The sequence below is a fragment of the Fukomys damarensis genome, unplaced genomic scaffold, assembly GCF_012274545.1.
Source record: "Fukomys damarensis isolate Sample0158 unplaced genomic scaffold, DMR_v1.0_HiC HiC_scaffold_9, whole genome shotgun sequence".
Taxonomy (NCBI): Eukaryota; Metazoa; Chordata; class Mammalia; order Rodentia; family Bathyergidae; genus Fukomys; species Fukomys damarensis.
Genome location: NW_022900921.1, coordinates 34,720,867 through 34,735,660, shown reverse-complemented (window position 1 = coordinate 34,735,660; position 14,794 = coordinate 34,720,867). Strand labels below are relative to the sequence as shown.

Below are 14,794 nucleotides of genomic sequence, written 5' to 3'. Positions count from 1 at the left end.
AAACAAACTCGGATCCTTGTGCTTGCAAGGCAGGTAGTAGAACCACTGAGCTAAATCCCTGGCCCTCTTCCCTGTTCTTTACAGGTTATTTTCAGAAAACGCAACAGGCTTTCCCAAGTACCATCGAGTGTGGTAGTCAAACAAAATGTTAAATGACTTTACCATTGTTTTGTAGCCTTACTTCATTAAAAAATATATTAAAGTGCAGGTATCCATCGAAAGCTGAATGACCAAGGGATTTCAGAGAAAGAAGATACTCTCAGTAGGATTTATTTCTAGGCATGACTTTCACCTTCGGCTCTACATGGAAACTAGCTTGACGTTAACATACTTACATTTATGAGTGGTACCATTATCCCTCAACTTTAGAATTCTCTTGCCCTCTGTACATAGATTTAGAAAGCCATCTAGTGTAATATCTCACAGATGAAGGCTTTGCTTTTGAGAGGAAGAATATGGAGAAAGGTGAAAGGTAGCCATCACTTTTCTTAGTGTTAAAAGGAATCCTGCATGAGCTCGCTTTTCCTTCTTATCACCTCTGTGGGACACAGCAGTCTTCCCTTGTCAGGTGGTTATGACTGTCATTTTATTATGGAACTTAGCCTCCCTACGTTCCTCCTTCCTCCCCTTTGGAGCCATACTAATGCTCTGCATACGGAAAAGCAGGGCCAAAACAGGTTGAGAACATTATTTGCATGCATATATTTTTCTTGAGATTGTTACTAGAAAGCTATGGTACAACTGTTTGAAGTAGAAAAAGGAACACTGTAATGATAGACAAAGATAAAAAACACGATTCTGTCATTTTAGATACCGCCTGACCAAGATTGCAGTGGACACTGCTGCTGGACCATATCAGAATCATACTGTGGTTTTCCTGGGATCAGAAAAGGGAATCATCTTGAAGTTTTTGGCCAGGATAGGAAGCAGTGGATTCCTAAATGACAGCCTCTTCTTGGAGGAGATGAATGTTTACAACCCAGAAAAGTGAGTAGAACATTGGTTCTTAACGTAGTCACTGTTACATCATTTGGTACCCCTTTGATTCAAAGAAAGTTCATGGAAGGCTTAAATTATAGGTATTTTTAGGCAACTTTTTGTATAGAAGCCTTTTAACACATAAAAAGAATTATTTTCTTTATCAATGAGTGTAGTTTTGTTATGTTTTGCTTGTGTTACTGGGGATTGAACCCAGAATCTTCAAGCTGAGCTACATACTCAACTTTTTCTTTATTTTGAGACAAGTTCTTGCTAAGTAGCCCAGGATGGGCTAGAATTTGTGGCCTTTCTGCCTCAGCCTCCATGAGTGCTGGAATTACAGATGTGCACCACCATGCTGGGCTATGTTTGATTATGTGTATAGGCACATGCTTAGAATCAATTTCATCTTTAGTTGCCAGATTAAGAGAGCACCTTTTGATCTGGGAAGTGAAGTGTGAGGGTAGTGGTGGGAAAATATACTCAACTCAAAACATCTGTCAATGATATTATCTTGCCTGGTAAAAATAGGTGCAGCTATGATGGAGTAGAAGATAAGAGGATTATGGGCATGCAGCTGGACAAAGCAAGCAGCTCACTGTACGTCGCATTCTCTACCTGTATGATAAAGGTTCCACTTGGCCGGTGTGAACGACATGGGAAGTGTAAAAAGTATGTATTTTGCTACACTAATAATTAGGAAGTCACAGTTGATAGAAAACAGTCCAAGGTAGCTCATGGCCTCCTCTTCCTGCAGAACCTGCATCGCCTCCAGAGACCCATACTGTGGGTGGGTGAAGGAAGGAGGCACCTGTGCCCATCTGTCACCCAGCAGCAGGTAAGGAGCCCAAGGTTTGGAGAGGGGAAAGTCACCTTTGGCTGGAGTACATTCTAGGTGGAGGAGACCTGTGCTTGCACACACCACCGACACAGCCTTCTGCACGGACACCTGAATGCTGGGACTGTCAGCATTATCCTTCCCTGTTCTCGTTTCAGAGAATGCCACAATATCACATGTGGCAGATTCCCAAACGAATAATCACCCTCGATCTGATTAAAAACACAGAGAAAGGAAATGCAGCGGGCTTCAGAGTATTCCCTGGAGAGAGGGACAAGAAGGTTCCTGCCTTGATCCTCACAGTGTGAGAACAGCAGAGAGAAGCAGCAACAGGATACCAATTAGATTAGTGTGTGGTCTGTCCAGCTGCAGCAGAACTGACTCTTTTAATTGACTGTCCACGGCTGAGAAGAAATTGCAGAGCAGTTGTTAAGCCATGCATTTATGCTGAAGCATGGAGTGTACATCCAATAAAGCATTCTCTGCGCTGAAGAAGAGTTGACCCTATTACTTGTTAGGAAGTCAGTCAATTCTTGGTAATCCTCCACTAGGTCAGCTAAAACAAGCCAGTCTATCATGCTTGTGATTTTAGTATTTAAAATTGTTACCCCAGCTTAAGTGCTTAGAAAGTATTGGCTAAGAGATTTCTTTTTATTTTTTGTGAAACACAAATTGTTGGAGAAATATCCAAAAGCACCTTTGCTACAACTTCAGGGATGGGCCATAAGCCATCCCTTGAGCCTCCTCACATTCAGAGGGCAACTGACCACTTACCCATCCTCTGCACATCCTTTTCTATTTTAGAATACCCAGATAAACAAACAGAAGGCACAGCTGAAGACTACCACCTTCAGAATTTGAGAACAAGTACTCCCATACACAACTAATGATAACTGTAAAATCTGACCTGGAAATTGAACTATTGCAGAGTTGACCCACTGTATATTATTAGACCAGACTTGCAATTTACATCATTGATATAATCTAGTGTGAGCTTTTTATCTTTTCATGGGAAACCTTGGGGTGGAGGAGAAAGGATCACAAAGCACAGTGAGGTATTCAGTGTGTGAACAAGGGTAACAAAATTTTCTATACATGATTTTTAAACCAACATCAGAACTCCAAGATGGTTCCTCTAAGGTCTGTTTACGTATTTCAGTGACACTGGCTTTGCTCAAAACCTGTGGGATTCAGCTTTGAGAATGGATTTTAGGAGTAGATGAATACTAGCTTTTATTAACAGTAGCAATCTTTACCATTTGAGAATGAATTTTATTTTTAGTGCAGTAAAAGATATTAGAGACTAAACATGGTAGATTATTAGATCAGGATATAACTTTCAAAACAATTTTATGGCTCATGAATAAACTCTGAAGGCAATCACAAAATAGAAATTTTAATTATATTATGGAAAGAAACATGAAGTTTCCTCAAAGAAGGGCAGTATTCCTTTGGATAAATACTTATCCCTTGGATATTTAACCTTTTTTAAAAAATCAATGTAGGTATTGTGGAAATTGGTTTTGCTAATGTGATGAGCCTTGTACAGCCCATCAGTGACCTAATAGACTTGAAAGAACAGTGAACACATGCAGGAGGAGAGTGATAATACTCCTGAGGACCTGGGCAGAGCTGAGAGTGAGCACAGGACCTAAGTGGTATCAGCAAAGGCATCACCAGGTTCTGTCCCCATACTGGCTCCATGCTGGCCATTTATATATGGGAACACTTGGTTATCTGAGTCTTTGCTCAGCAAAGAAATAGAAAATGGACCTAGAAGGCAAGAGAAAGGAGAGAGGAAAAAGCTAGTTTTAATTTCTAGGCTTTTAGATCAAAATTTAACTGTAAACTGTATGTTCTCATTTGGAGATTCACACAAGACTCACTTGTATAAACTTTGGAGATACATTTTCAAGCTGTTACCTTTTTTTTGTTTTTTTACACCTGCCATTCCATTTATCAATGATTTTTTTGTCTTTAGTGAAACTTAAGGCTCATTCTAGAGCAGTGACTCATGATATTGTATTTCTGTCTTTCCTTGTCTTCCTTTTTTTAAAGACTGACTTTTGAGCAGGACATAGAGCATGGCAACACAGATGGCCTGGGAGACTGTCACAGTAAGTAGAACTTTTTATCCATTTTCACCTTTTGAGTAAAGATGCTTTTATTCAACGGCCTAGGACCATTATCCTACATGTCAGACTGGTATGCCTGACATTGATACATACATAAATATTAGAAATCATCTACACAGTATTAAGTAAAGAAAGTCTGCATGAGAGCTAGAGCTGTCAGTGTCGTTGCTATAAATGCCGCCCCCTATTTCATTATTCTAATGCTGTGGAACAAATTTACTCTAGAGGATATTAATTATAGCAAAGCAGTAACTTATATCAGCACTTCTATTACAAAATGACAGTTTGACTTTTTTTAATGTGTTATTACACTGTAACTTTTAGCCAAATAATAAAAAGATTTATCATTGTGCTGTAGCTTTTTAATTGAGTAGGAATGTTTTATTCTTGAACATATTGACTGATGAAAGTAATTATTTTTAGAATTAGATTTATGTATTACCCTTTGTGGTATAAAACAATTTTTAGAAATAACCCATAAATACAAAGTGATTTGAAATAACCTTTTTTATAGGAACTAACCTACAATGCTAATCTCAGAATTTATTTTAAATGTTATTAAGTGCTAACATTTTAGTTAGAACTTTATTTGTTTTGTTTTGTTTTTTGGTACCAGGGATTGAACATGGGTCCTTGAGCTTGCAAGGCAGGCCACTGAACCACTGAGCTAAATCCCCAGCTAGTTAGAACTTTATACAAAAGATACTGGTTAAAATTCTATTCAGATATCCTATGACCTGGTTAATATCAATATTCTCTTGAATATGCTATATTAATACTAATGAAAGAATAATTCCATGCTTTTGGCAAATACATTTATTTTGTGATTTTTTTTTAAAAGTTTCCTGTGAATTTCAGAAGTTTGCATTCAAGATGGCACCAAAAAGTAGCTCCTAAGGGAATAAAACTGGATGACTTCTTCTAATAACTGATTCTATAATGCAAGTCAAGAAAATAACTAAGCCTTTGAGCCATGAGCTCTGAAATTTTCAACTAGGATGTCATTCAACTTCTGACCTTACATTTTTTAGAGATCAAATATAATCAAGTAAAATTGGATCTAGGTGACCTTGTCTTCAAACTCATTTCTATATTTTTTTTGTTTGCAAATACCAAAAAACTCTTAACGTGCTTTTATATGCAAAAGTGACAAGCTAAACATCAGTGTAGGAGACAGTCTTATCACTAAATGTCTGTTTCCCATATGTACATGCTTTCACTGTATCAATGAAACATTTTGAAGGTTGATCATTGGGCCTTCATCTATCATTTCTCTTTTAGGGAAACAAGTTTGATGTGTGTATGTGTATGATTGTATATGTGTGTGTGTGTGTGTGTGTGTGTGTGTGTGTGTGTGTGTCTGTCTGTCTGTCTGTCTGTCTGTCTGTCTGTCTGTGTGTACAGCTACTTAGTAAACTAGTGAACCATTTTCAAGGTATTTTTATGATGTGGTGGTATGAGCATCTGTAGAAAAATAGGGAGGAGGGGGTGAAGGGAGGGCAGGGGTAAGGGGAAAAAAATGAGAATCAAGACTTGTCATGTAGAGGTACAAGATCCCAACAATGAATGTAACTGTACTGTATCCCTAAAATGTACCAATAAACTCAATTAAAGCTGAAAAAAAAAAAAGAAAAATAGGGATATGGCTCTGAATTGAACCACGATGCAGAAGAACGTGAAGGTGGTTATTATCATATGTATTAATTGTGCACTGTACCCATAGACTGACACCCACATCTGTGTTCTCAGGCAGATGGACCAGTATTTAGCATAGGGGAGACCCATGTCCCAGTCCAGGGACTCAGTCTTTATTCTCAGTCAAGACCCAGAACTCTCTGCATGTCTCCTAATATTTCCCTAGCCTTTGCCCTCATTTCTGCTGAGCAGGGAGGGTGCTTGTCCAGGCAGGAGGTGAGGCTTCGCCTGTGCATGCTGCCTTCCCTAGAATCTTCTCCTCTCCCCATACTCCTACTGGAGCAGCAACTTGCTTCGTTCCATCTGGGATTCCAGAGAGCATTCAGCTCACTGGAGCACAGTGATGCTTTCACCAGACATTGAGAAGTGAGGAAGTCATAATGAGTAATTGTTAGAGTAACAAGGTATATGAATCGGTAACCTGACTCAGATACACACCACACACATCTACATATTAATGTTGCCTAATAAGTGCATGGGTTCATTTATTTATTTTTGTGCTGTTTTAAATTCCAAGCTAAACCCCTTCTGAGTTCAGAACATTGTGGTACCGGACATTCCTCCGAGCAAGGTCATAAGAATAAAACAAGTCAAGAAATAATAAAGAGAAGTTCTTTCTTTGAGTTTGTGGCACAGACACCATTTACTTTACCCACATACCTGTCCCTCAGTATAAAGCAGGGAGGGAATTCCCAGAATCACGGCCATTTCCTCTGCTAATTCTTGGTTCTTCTCTGCCTCTTGCAAATAACTTTGAGGAACTCACTTGTTGGATAAGAGATGAAGTTGTGAAAGAGGACTGAGTAGAAAGCATTGTAGTTATAAGCAGGAATTTGATAGCCCTTACTCAGTATTGGAGACCATATGTTGGCATAGTTCTGATTTGCTCATTCCCACTTATTATGTAAGTCACACTAAGCAGAGTGTGAAACATTAAGTAACTTCCTCCTCCCTTTTGTCTTTCAGATTCCTTCGTGGCACTGAATGGTAAGGAAGACATTACTGTCATAATTAATATCAGTGGAAATCTGTGTTAGAAATCCTACTTCACTAACCCTCTTAAGTATTTTCAAATCTTAGGTTTCTTTTTAATTAATTTTTTTATCCTCATTATTTTTTTATAGACATTTCAACTCCACTACCAGATCATGAAATGTCTTACAACACAGTTTATGGTCAGTTTATTGATTATATATATATATTTTTCCTTTTTAATTCTTAAAATCACTCATCCAATGATAGTTTGTAGTTTTCATTCCTCAATAACATGGACCAGTTTCTTTGTTGCTTCAGGGCCCCAATTCACTAAAATTATTTATAGTTTAGACTATGTTTCAAAAAGGATCACTCTGCTTATATGAGACAGTTGATGTGGGAGACTGAGTCCTAAATTTTTAATCTATATAACATGAAATATGCCAACCTTCAGGTTAATGAGTTCTTGAGGGAGAAAAAAACTGCTTTTGGACATAAGTATATCCAAGATCAAAAGAATAGTGCTTCAACTAACAGACCATAGCTAGTTGGCTGATAGAAAATATCATTCCCAAGAATCCGGGCTCTTGGGACAGTACCCTGCTCAGAGGAAATCTGTGCAGGGTACAGACACCAGGTTCTTATTAGGCACAGCTTTTCAATATAACAGGAAATTGGCCATTGGAATTTAAGCTCACAACTAGTATGAATATTAAATACATTTTCAGTGAGACTTCTTCAGAATGTATGCAAGGCACAGTGACACAGTGGAAATGATACGCAAACAATTTATCCCATTGTTCTGGTCTGAGATATATAGTAAGCACTTTATTAAACAGAGCTTCTAAGTCCATAAACAGAATATTCTGAACTCTTTATATGAACAGTTGATATGTAGCTGTTTTGCTTATATTTCTGAAAGTACCTCTGAATGTATATTCAGATAAACCATTCATATGCTATTTTTATACAATATGAAAGACATCTGTGTGATGACCAATTTAACCATTTACATTTTAATGGGGGCTATGAATCCAGCCATTTATAATTTGTGTGCTTGAAACTGCAAGAAAGTAATGGTTGCAGCATAGTCTTTAAATATAGGAGTAGGCAAGAAAGGCAGAAATTTAAAGAAAAGAAGGAAAAGGAAAAAAAAAAGTGATGTACAAATTTGATCCAAAGAAACAGTTCAAGATGGCTATAGATATGTTTAGTAGCTCTATGTAAACTTTCACTCTTGGTGTCTCCTTAGCATACATAAAAACTCTCTTTGAAACCTTAAAGATGTCTTATCAACTCTAGCTCTACAATATGGAAAACTGCCTCATTTCTCCCCACCCACACTCTTGCAAAGTGAGCCAGGTGGAGTAAAAGAATCTACAGAGTTTGTCCATTTTTAACATTTTCTCACTTACCAGCATATTTAACACCAAAGACCAGGTGAAAATTGCTCAGGAAGAGGTCATCTAGCTTAGCATTAGGCTTCAGGAAGAAAACCCACTTAGCATCTGCTCTTTTCCAATATCATACTTTGCAATCATTCACTATACTGAATAATCTTTATCAGGTATTGAGAAATCTTTAAATTCATTGAGCCAGCAACCTTCCCAGAATTCATCAGTTACACTAGCATGTTTTAACTCCCAGGAAATTTCTCAGATAGAAGATAGAATAATTAAACCATGAGATGCCTCTTTTGAACTCTCCAAACCATGGATCTCTCTTTTTCTTTTCAAATGAAAATTACTTATTAATTTTTCCATATTAACATTATAAAGGACAATGCCCATTCATCCTTAGCTTCTGATCTGTAGTTTTTGTAATGAAATGGAAGAGTTGGCATTGTCCTTGTGAAGTAGTTGGGTGATTAATTGACCATCAAAATGAGTGATGATTCAGACAGTATTCATAAAAATATAGGAAGTTTTTTTCCCCTATCTACAAACTACTACAAGAGATAATCTATTTTTGAATTAATAAACTCAGAAGAGATTTAATTAATTCATATGACAATATTTGCTGAATGTTTTTTCTATGTCAGGCAGGGAAGTAGGAGCTATGTTTGGAGCATCAAAGAAAGAATCAAATTTGCTGTTTTATGAGCATGAACATAGACAAGAAAGCCAGTCTCAAAGTCCAAAATGCATGTGTGTAGTTTCTAGCTGTGTCCTTTGCATGTCCTGGACTGTGGCTAAGTGCAGGTCCATAGAGCAAACCACAGAACTAGAATTGCCCATTTTAGGGAAGGGATCATTTCAATAATCAAGCAAACTTCCTGTAGGCAGAAACTGTGCAACTCCAGTTACATATATAAAAACTCTTTTTAGTGAATTGGACCCTGATTAATTTTCTTCTCTTTCTCTGTTAATTTAGTGTCTCTCTTATACATTTAATTGGCTATAATTATTGTTGATAGTTTTGAATAACTTGGAGGCTCTCTAACCTCTAGAATCACAATGACTTGTAAATGTAGAGAAACTATATATGCAGTAAACTTTTCTTTTCATGTATGCGTGATACTGGAATCTGAGAATTGAGCCCATGGTCTTCTCCTTGAGCTTTTTTGAAATGTTATTATTATTATTTTGAAGCAAGGTCTCACTAAGTTGCCCAGGCTGGGCTCAAATTTTCCATTGTCCTGCCTCGGCCTCCCAGAGTTCTGGGATTGTAGTTATGCAACAATACTCTCAGCCCTAAAATTAACTTCTCAAGTAATATTTATGTCTTTGTATTTTTAATAATAATATAGCATAAACTCCACATATTAAATGTGACCTATTACCTTGATGATACAAAATCATAGGTTGCAAATATATTGAAATACTGTGTGTTTCATAAAATGCCATATCCACAATGATTGCCTATTTTTGTAGCTACGTGTCAGTTACAAAATCTCTTAAACAATGCATAAAAATAATACAGCCTCTAAAATCAAATTATTAGAAGAAAGACAACTGCTTTCCTTATAACCCTTTAAGCTTGGAAAGGTAATAATAATGTACATCTTGATTTCAAGCTAAGGATTGCTTCTTAATGATGTTTTTCTATGGTGGTTCTCTGATCATTTAATTCTCCACTGGCACACGTTCCCATTGTTATCCTAAAGCATAGATTTAAAGATTACAAACCTATGCTGCTCTCTATTTTTTTCTTTTGAGTAAATAGAATGCATGGTTTCTCTGGATTTACATACAGAAAACAGAGTAGTGGTGGGTATTAGACTAACACTTCAGCGATAGGAAGAGGCTGATTTCTCACATTTGTGTACAGCATTTTCCTACCTAACTACCATCTGGTCCACGTTAATTTCCTCTCGTAGCCATAGCTTTCCATTACCAATGAGTTTTCCACGTATTTGCAGCATATGGTCCAGGAAATCTTTCTACAGAGAATGTGTCCCTTAGGCATATATTTCCCCTAGATTATCATATTAAGAAATGTTTTCCCTAAACCATACTTATGGCATTACCATAAAATTGCCTCTTGAACATAGTTAAATTGAAAGTGCTCAAAATACATATCATTTCAGATAAAAAACAATTCTTGGGACTTGGAGGGGAAATTTTTTTCCTCCCCTTTTCTAACTTCCTAAAAGCTATTTATAATTGCTTATGCAGGGTGCTCAATTCTCCCTTAAGCCAGCCATATAATTCATTAGAGTAGCCTTAAATTCATGAGAGGAAAATAGAGTTTATATTTTAGACTTCAATGTACGGAAGGAAGAAATAAGGAAATTCTTTATTTCCACATTTTAGGTTCATTTTCTTGTCCCTCTTCTCTTATCAATATTATGCAATGAGATGTGAAACTCAGAAATGCAAAAATAAAGAGTCTAAAGTCAAGCAACTCATAAATGAACATCTTCTTAGCAGTGGGTTACAAAGCAGACTATTTTCAACAAACAGGATATTTGAAGCTGTATGTGCCACATCAGTTCTGCATAGAAAGGGACTTCTTAAATGTTACCAAAGCTTTGTGGTGGCTTTTAAGTGTGGTATTTCCAGAGCATCGTCATAACTTAAGGAAGCCACTTGGCTTGCTTTTTTTCCACTAAGCAAAGATTTTTAAGATAAAGAGCTATTTTTAAGATATATTATCTGTTGTTTGCACTGTGAAATCTTCTGCAAATTCAACTTTCAATAATTGTGCAAAAAAAATGAATGCAGTGCATTTATCATTAGTACCTATCTTTCTAGTGGCATTTTATTTATCATGTACATGGTAATCACATCCTGAGGCTGAAAGTTTTGAGAATTATTGTGAATCTATCCTACTTTTTTAACAAAGACACTGTTTACACATGTACAATAGCTGCCTTTTTTTTTCAGTAGTTGTCTTGATGTCTTTTTAAAAATTGTTCAAGAGGCTGCTATAGGCCAGATGGTTTAATAAGCCAAACCCACTGTAAAATCACAGAGAGGTTATATTTTATTTCAACTGAAGAGAACAGGTAGTAGGGCTTCCTTAAATCATTTTGACAGCTTAGACCAAAGCACCTGATACAATCTGGACTTAATCTTGAGAAATGATGGAGGGTGAAGTCACAAGTGTGCTCACAGAAATGTTCACAGTGTCTGCTGTAGCTCCCAACCTCACCATATCCTGTGATGGGCTATTCTGGATCTCAAAAGTCTCTTTTTTTTTTCTCCTTTGACTCATGTCAGTCAGTGAAACAACTGATTCACTGTCAGTGAAAACAATGTCTCATAAATATGAGTCCTGACATAGAAAGCAGTCACAACACTGTAGCATTTAAAAAGTCCCCATTCCAATGATAAAGAGGTGAATGCAGATCTCTTTCTTTGGAAAGCAGAAAGTCTCAGAACACGGAGTCCTGTGAAGTGGAGTCAACACAAGATTAGACACACCATGGCACTTCCACACAAGGCTTCAAGACAGGAGTTTTGAGGTCATCAGGAGCACCACCACCCCCGATTCCCATACACCTGGCCCACCAGACACAGTGTCCCTAGAGTGGATACATTCTGTCTTTATGCTGCCATGGGACCCAGAGAAGGACAATTCTATTTCTTGTGCACTTACTATGGATCAGACTGTGCTAGACCCTTTCACTGTTATGAGACTTTATCTTCCCAGCACTGGGAAGTGTCTGTTACCCTTGTGTGCATAGAGGGAGCAGTAAGTGTTTCCTAGGGCTTATTCACCAACTGACTGAAGTAGGATCTGGCTCTTCATCCTCTAACTGTGCCTTTGGCAGCACACACCATGTTCCCTGTCACCACTACGCCTTGTCGTTGTGAGGGCCATGTCCTCATGGTTTCACAGCCAGCATGAGTGTCCCAGCACCTGGCATCTGGACAGAGAGAATGTGGGTCTCTGGGCTATGTCTCCCCTAACTGTATTTGTGATGAAAACAGGGCACGCCAATTCCCTCTTGCCCAGCACCACCGCATCAGATTCGGCGGCTCAGGAGGGGTATGAGTCTAGGGGGAAAATGCTGAACTGGAAGGATCTGCTCGATTCACCTGGCAACACAGACCCTTTGGGGGCAGTGTCTTCCCATAATCACCAAGACAAGAAGGGTAAGGCCTTGGACATGCCTCGACTTTGCGGGGAGAGGGAGGGAAGCGTGAGGAGGGCTGTGTGGCTGCTTCCAGCTGAACCCCAGCAACATTTAGGGGTCTACTTCTCGGAAAAGACTGCAACTCAACCTTGTGCGAGGCTTGATCCTAGTCTATGCCCTGACCAAGGAGAAACCACACAAAACAAATAGCACTTCCTCTGAGCTCCTTTCACCTAGAAGAAGTGTGCTTAGCTGAAAGCAGATGCTGCTTCCGAGATCTCTTTCCAGCTTCCAAGTCTCATGCTGTGAGTTTTGCACCTTTTCCCACCATAATGTGATGGAATGCTGTGCAGGATCTGGCAAGTGAATGTACTTGAAGTAAAAACCCATTAATCAGTGAGTTAAGAAATAGCAGGGCAAAGACTTTTCTGGCTGGAAACATCTCTCCGTCTCACATGGTGCTGAATTTGAATAGGGCCGTCGTCCTCAGACTACTGTAATTGCCCTCAGAGGCCAGCAGCTGAAACAAAAATATGTTATTTAATCAAGCAGAATTGCTATGCATTTAAAATGGAAAGGAAGCCGCATTAAATGAAAGGGACTCCACTGTGAACTGTCCCAAATTTTTCCTTTGCTTTCTTTGCCTGACTGCAGACAGGAAATGTCATCTCTTTTCTTGCCATTTGCTGCTTCTGGTAACACATCCTACTTCAGCTGCAGCTGCAACCAAAGAGGCCTTTACTTGTCCAAAAAACAGTCTTGTAAATCAGAGGCTGAAAAGCCCAGTTATGTTGCTGAGCTGTTTCCCCCCATTCAGAATTGTTTACTTCTATATGTTTTCAAGAGTTCTATCTAAGCTGGGGTTTCAGTTTTGAGGGCAGTGTAGCCAGTGTGCCCCTTGGAATACAGTTTCTGTCATGCCCTCTCCCAGGACTTCCTGCATCTATATTTCCATCTTTGCTTTAGTAGAATATTTTCTGGGCAGATGCTCGGGCTAAATTTTCATCCTCTTTTTTTTTCTTCTCTTCCTCTGAGAGCGCTGTGCACTCTGCTGACCTACTTCCCAAGCCCCTATGTAGAGACTTGCCACTTTTATCTTGTTCTTCAGCGCGGCCTCTTCACTGATGTTATTATTCTTCTATAGAATTCCTTTTCTTAGTATGCCCTGCTGCAAATCTATTTAAAGGTGGGAGGTGTGTTACACTCTGGCTCTTTAAGTCACTGGAATCTCTGTTTCTTTCTCTTCCTTTCTTTCTTTCCTTCCTTCTTTCTTTCTTATTATTACATTTAAAGCAAACAATACATTTACATTTATCATTGGGATCTTGTACCTTTACATGATGTGTCTTGGTTCTTCTTTTTTCCCCATACCTATGCCCTCCTTTTACCCCCTTCACCCTTCCCTATTTATAAAGACTTTGCTTCTATTTTTTCCTTTTTTCACATTTTCTTTTCCCTTATTTCCTTTCCCCTCCCCTTCCCACTGCCTCTTTAGCCATTTTATTCCTATTTCACACTACCAATTATACCATTTGAACCTTATTTACATTTTTAGTTTTTCATACCAGGGAAACTTCAGCATTTACTCATATGTCCTATTTCACTTAAGAGTGTAGCCTCAATGTGTATCCATTTAGCTATAAATGTCTCTAGTTTCTCATTCTTTGTGGCTAAGTAGTAATCCATTTTATAGAAAAACCATGTCTTCTTTATCCGGTCTCCAGTTGATGGGCATTTGGGCTATTTCCAAATTTTAGCCGTTACAAACTGTGCCGCTATAAACATGGGTGCACATATATCACTGTGGTATGATTCTTTTAATTATTTTGGAAAGATACCCAGCAGAGGGATAGCTTTGTCAAATGGGACATCTAATCCTAGTTGTTTGAGATATCTCCATACTGATTTCCACAGTGATTGCACCAGTCTACACTCCCATCAACAATGTAGAAAGGTTCCTTTCTCCCCACAGGCCACCAGCATTTGTTATTCATTGATTTCTTGATGGCACCCATTCTTTCTGGGTTAAGTTGGAATCTCAGTGTTGTTTTCATGTAAATCTCTCAAATTACCAGTGATGTTCAACATTTTTTCGTACATTTATTTGTTGCTTTTACTTGTTTGTTTGAGAAATGTCTGTTCATTTCAGACACCCATTTTTCAATCAGATCTTTGTATTTGTATTTGGTGGGTATGATTGTTTTTTTACTTCTTTATATATTCTAGATAGTAGTTCTTTGTCTGAGGAGTAGGTGGTAAAATTTTTTCCCACATTGTAGATTATCTCTTAGCTCTGTTGGTGGTTTCTTTTGCACTACAAAATTTTTTAAATACAATGAGACCCCAGTTGTTGATTTTTTTGTTTAAGTTCTTTTGCTGCTAAAAATTTGTTCATAAAGTCTTTTCCTATACTAATGTCTTCAAGAGTTCTACCTCATTTATTTTTCAGTAAGTTTAGTGTTTCTGTTTTAATATTTATATCTGAAATCCACTTGGATTTTAGTTTAGTGCATGGTGAAAGACAGGAATTTAGGTGGAATCTTTGGCAAGTTGAAAGCCAGTTTTTCCAACACCATTTATTAAAGAGGTTATCATTCCTCCAGTACGGATGGTTGGCTCCTTTGTCAAAGATGAGGTAGCTGAGTATGT

At 38.0% G+C, this 14,794-nt stretch overlaps 1 protein-coding gene across 3 annotated transcripts in view; it reads left to right on the top strand.

Annotated features, from left to right (window-relative positions):
- The window catches only part of Sema6a (semaphorin 6A), a 136,808-nt gene that overhangs the window by 98,367 nt on the left and 23,647 nt on the right, over window positions 1–14,794 (top strand). Inside the window, exons 13-19 of one of the 3 annotated variants that reach the window (XM_010614149.3) lie at window positions 811–987; window positions 1,510–1,650; window positions 1,736–1,816; window positions 3,875–3,933; window positions 6,613–6,633; window positions 6,771–6,821; window positions 12,000–12,164. In XM_010614149.3, coding sequence (XP_010612451.1) covers window positions 811–987; window positions 1,510–1,650; window positions 1,736–1,816; window positions 3,875–3,933; window positions 6,613–6,633; window positions 6,771–6,821; window positions 12,000–12,164 — 695 coding nt within the window. The remainder of the gene's footprint in view (window positions 1–810; window positions 988–1,509; window positions 1,651–1,735; window positions 1,817–3,874; window positions 3,934–6,612; window positions 6,634–6,770; window positions 6,822–11,999; window positions 12,165–14,794) is intronic. The other 2 variants (XM_010614151.3, XM_010614152.3) reach the window with 2 other exon arrangements.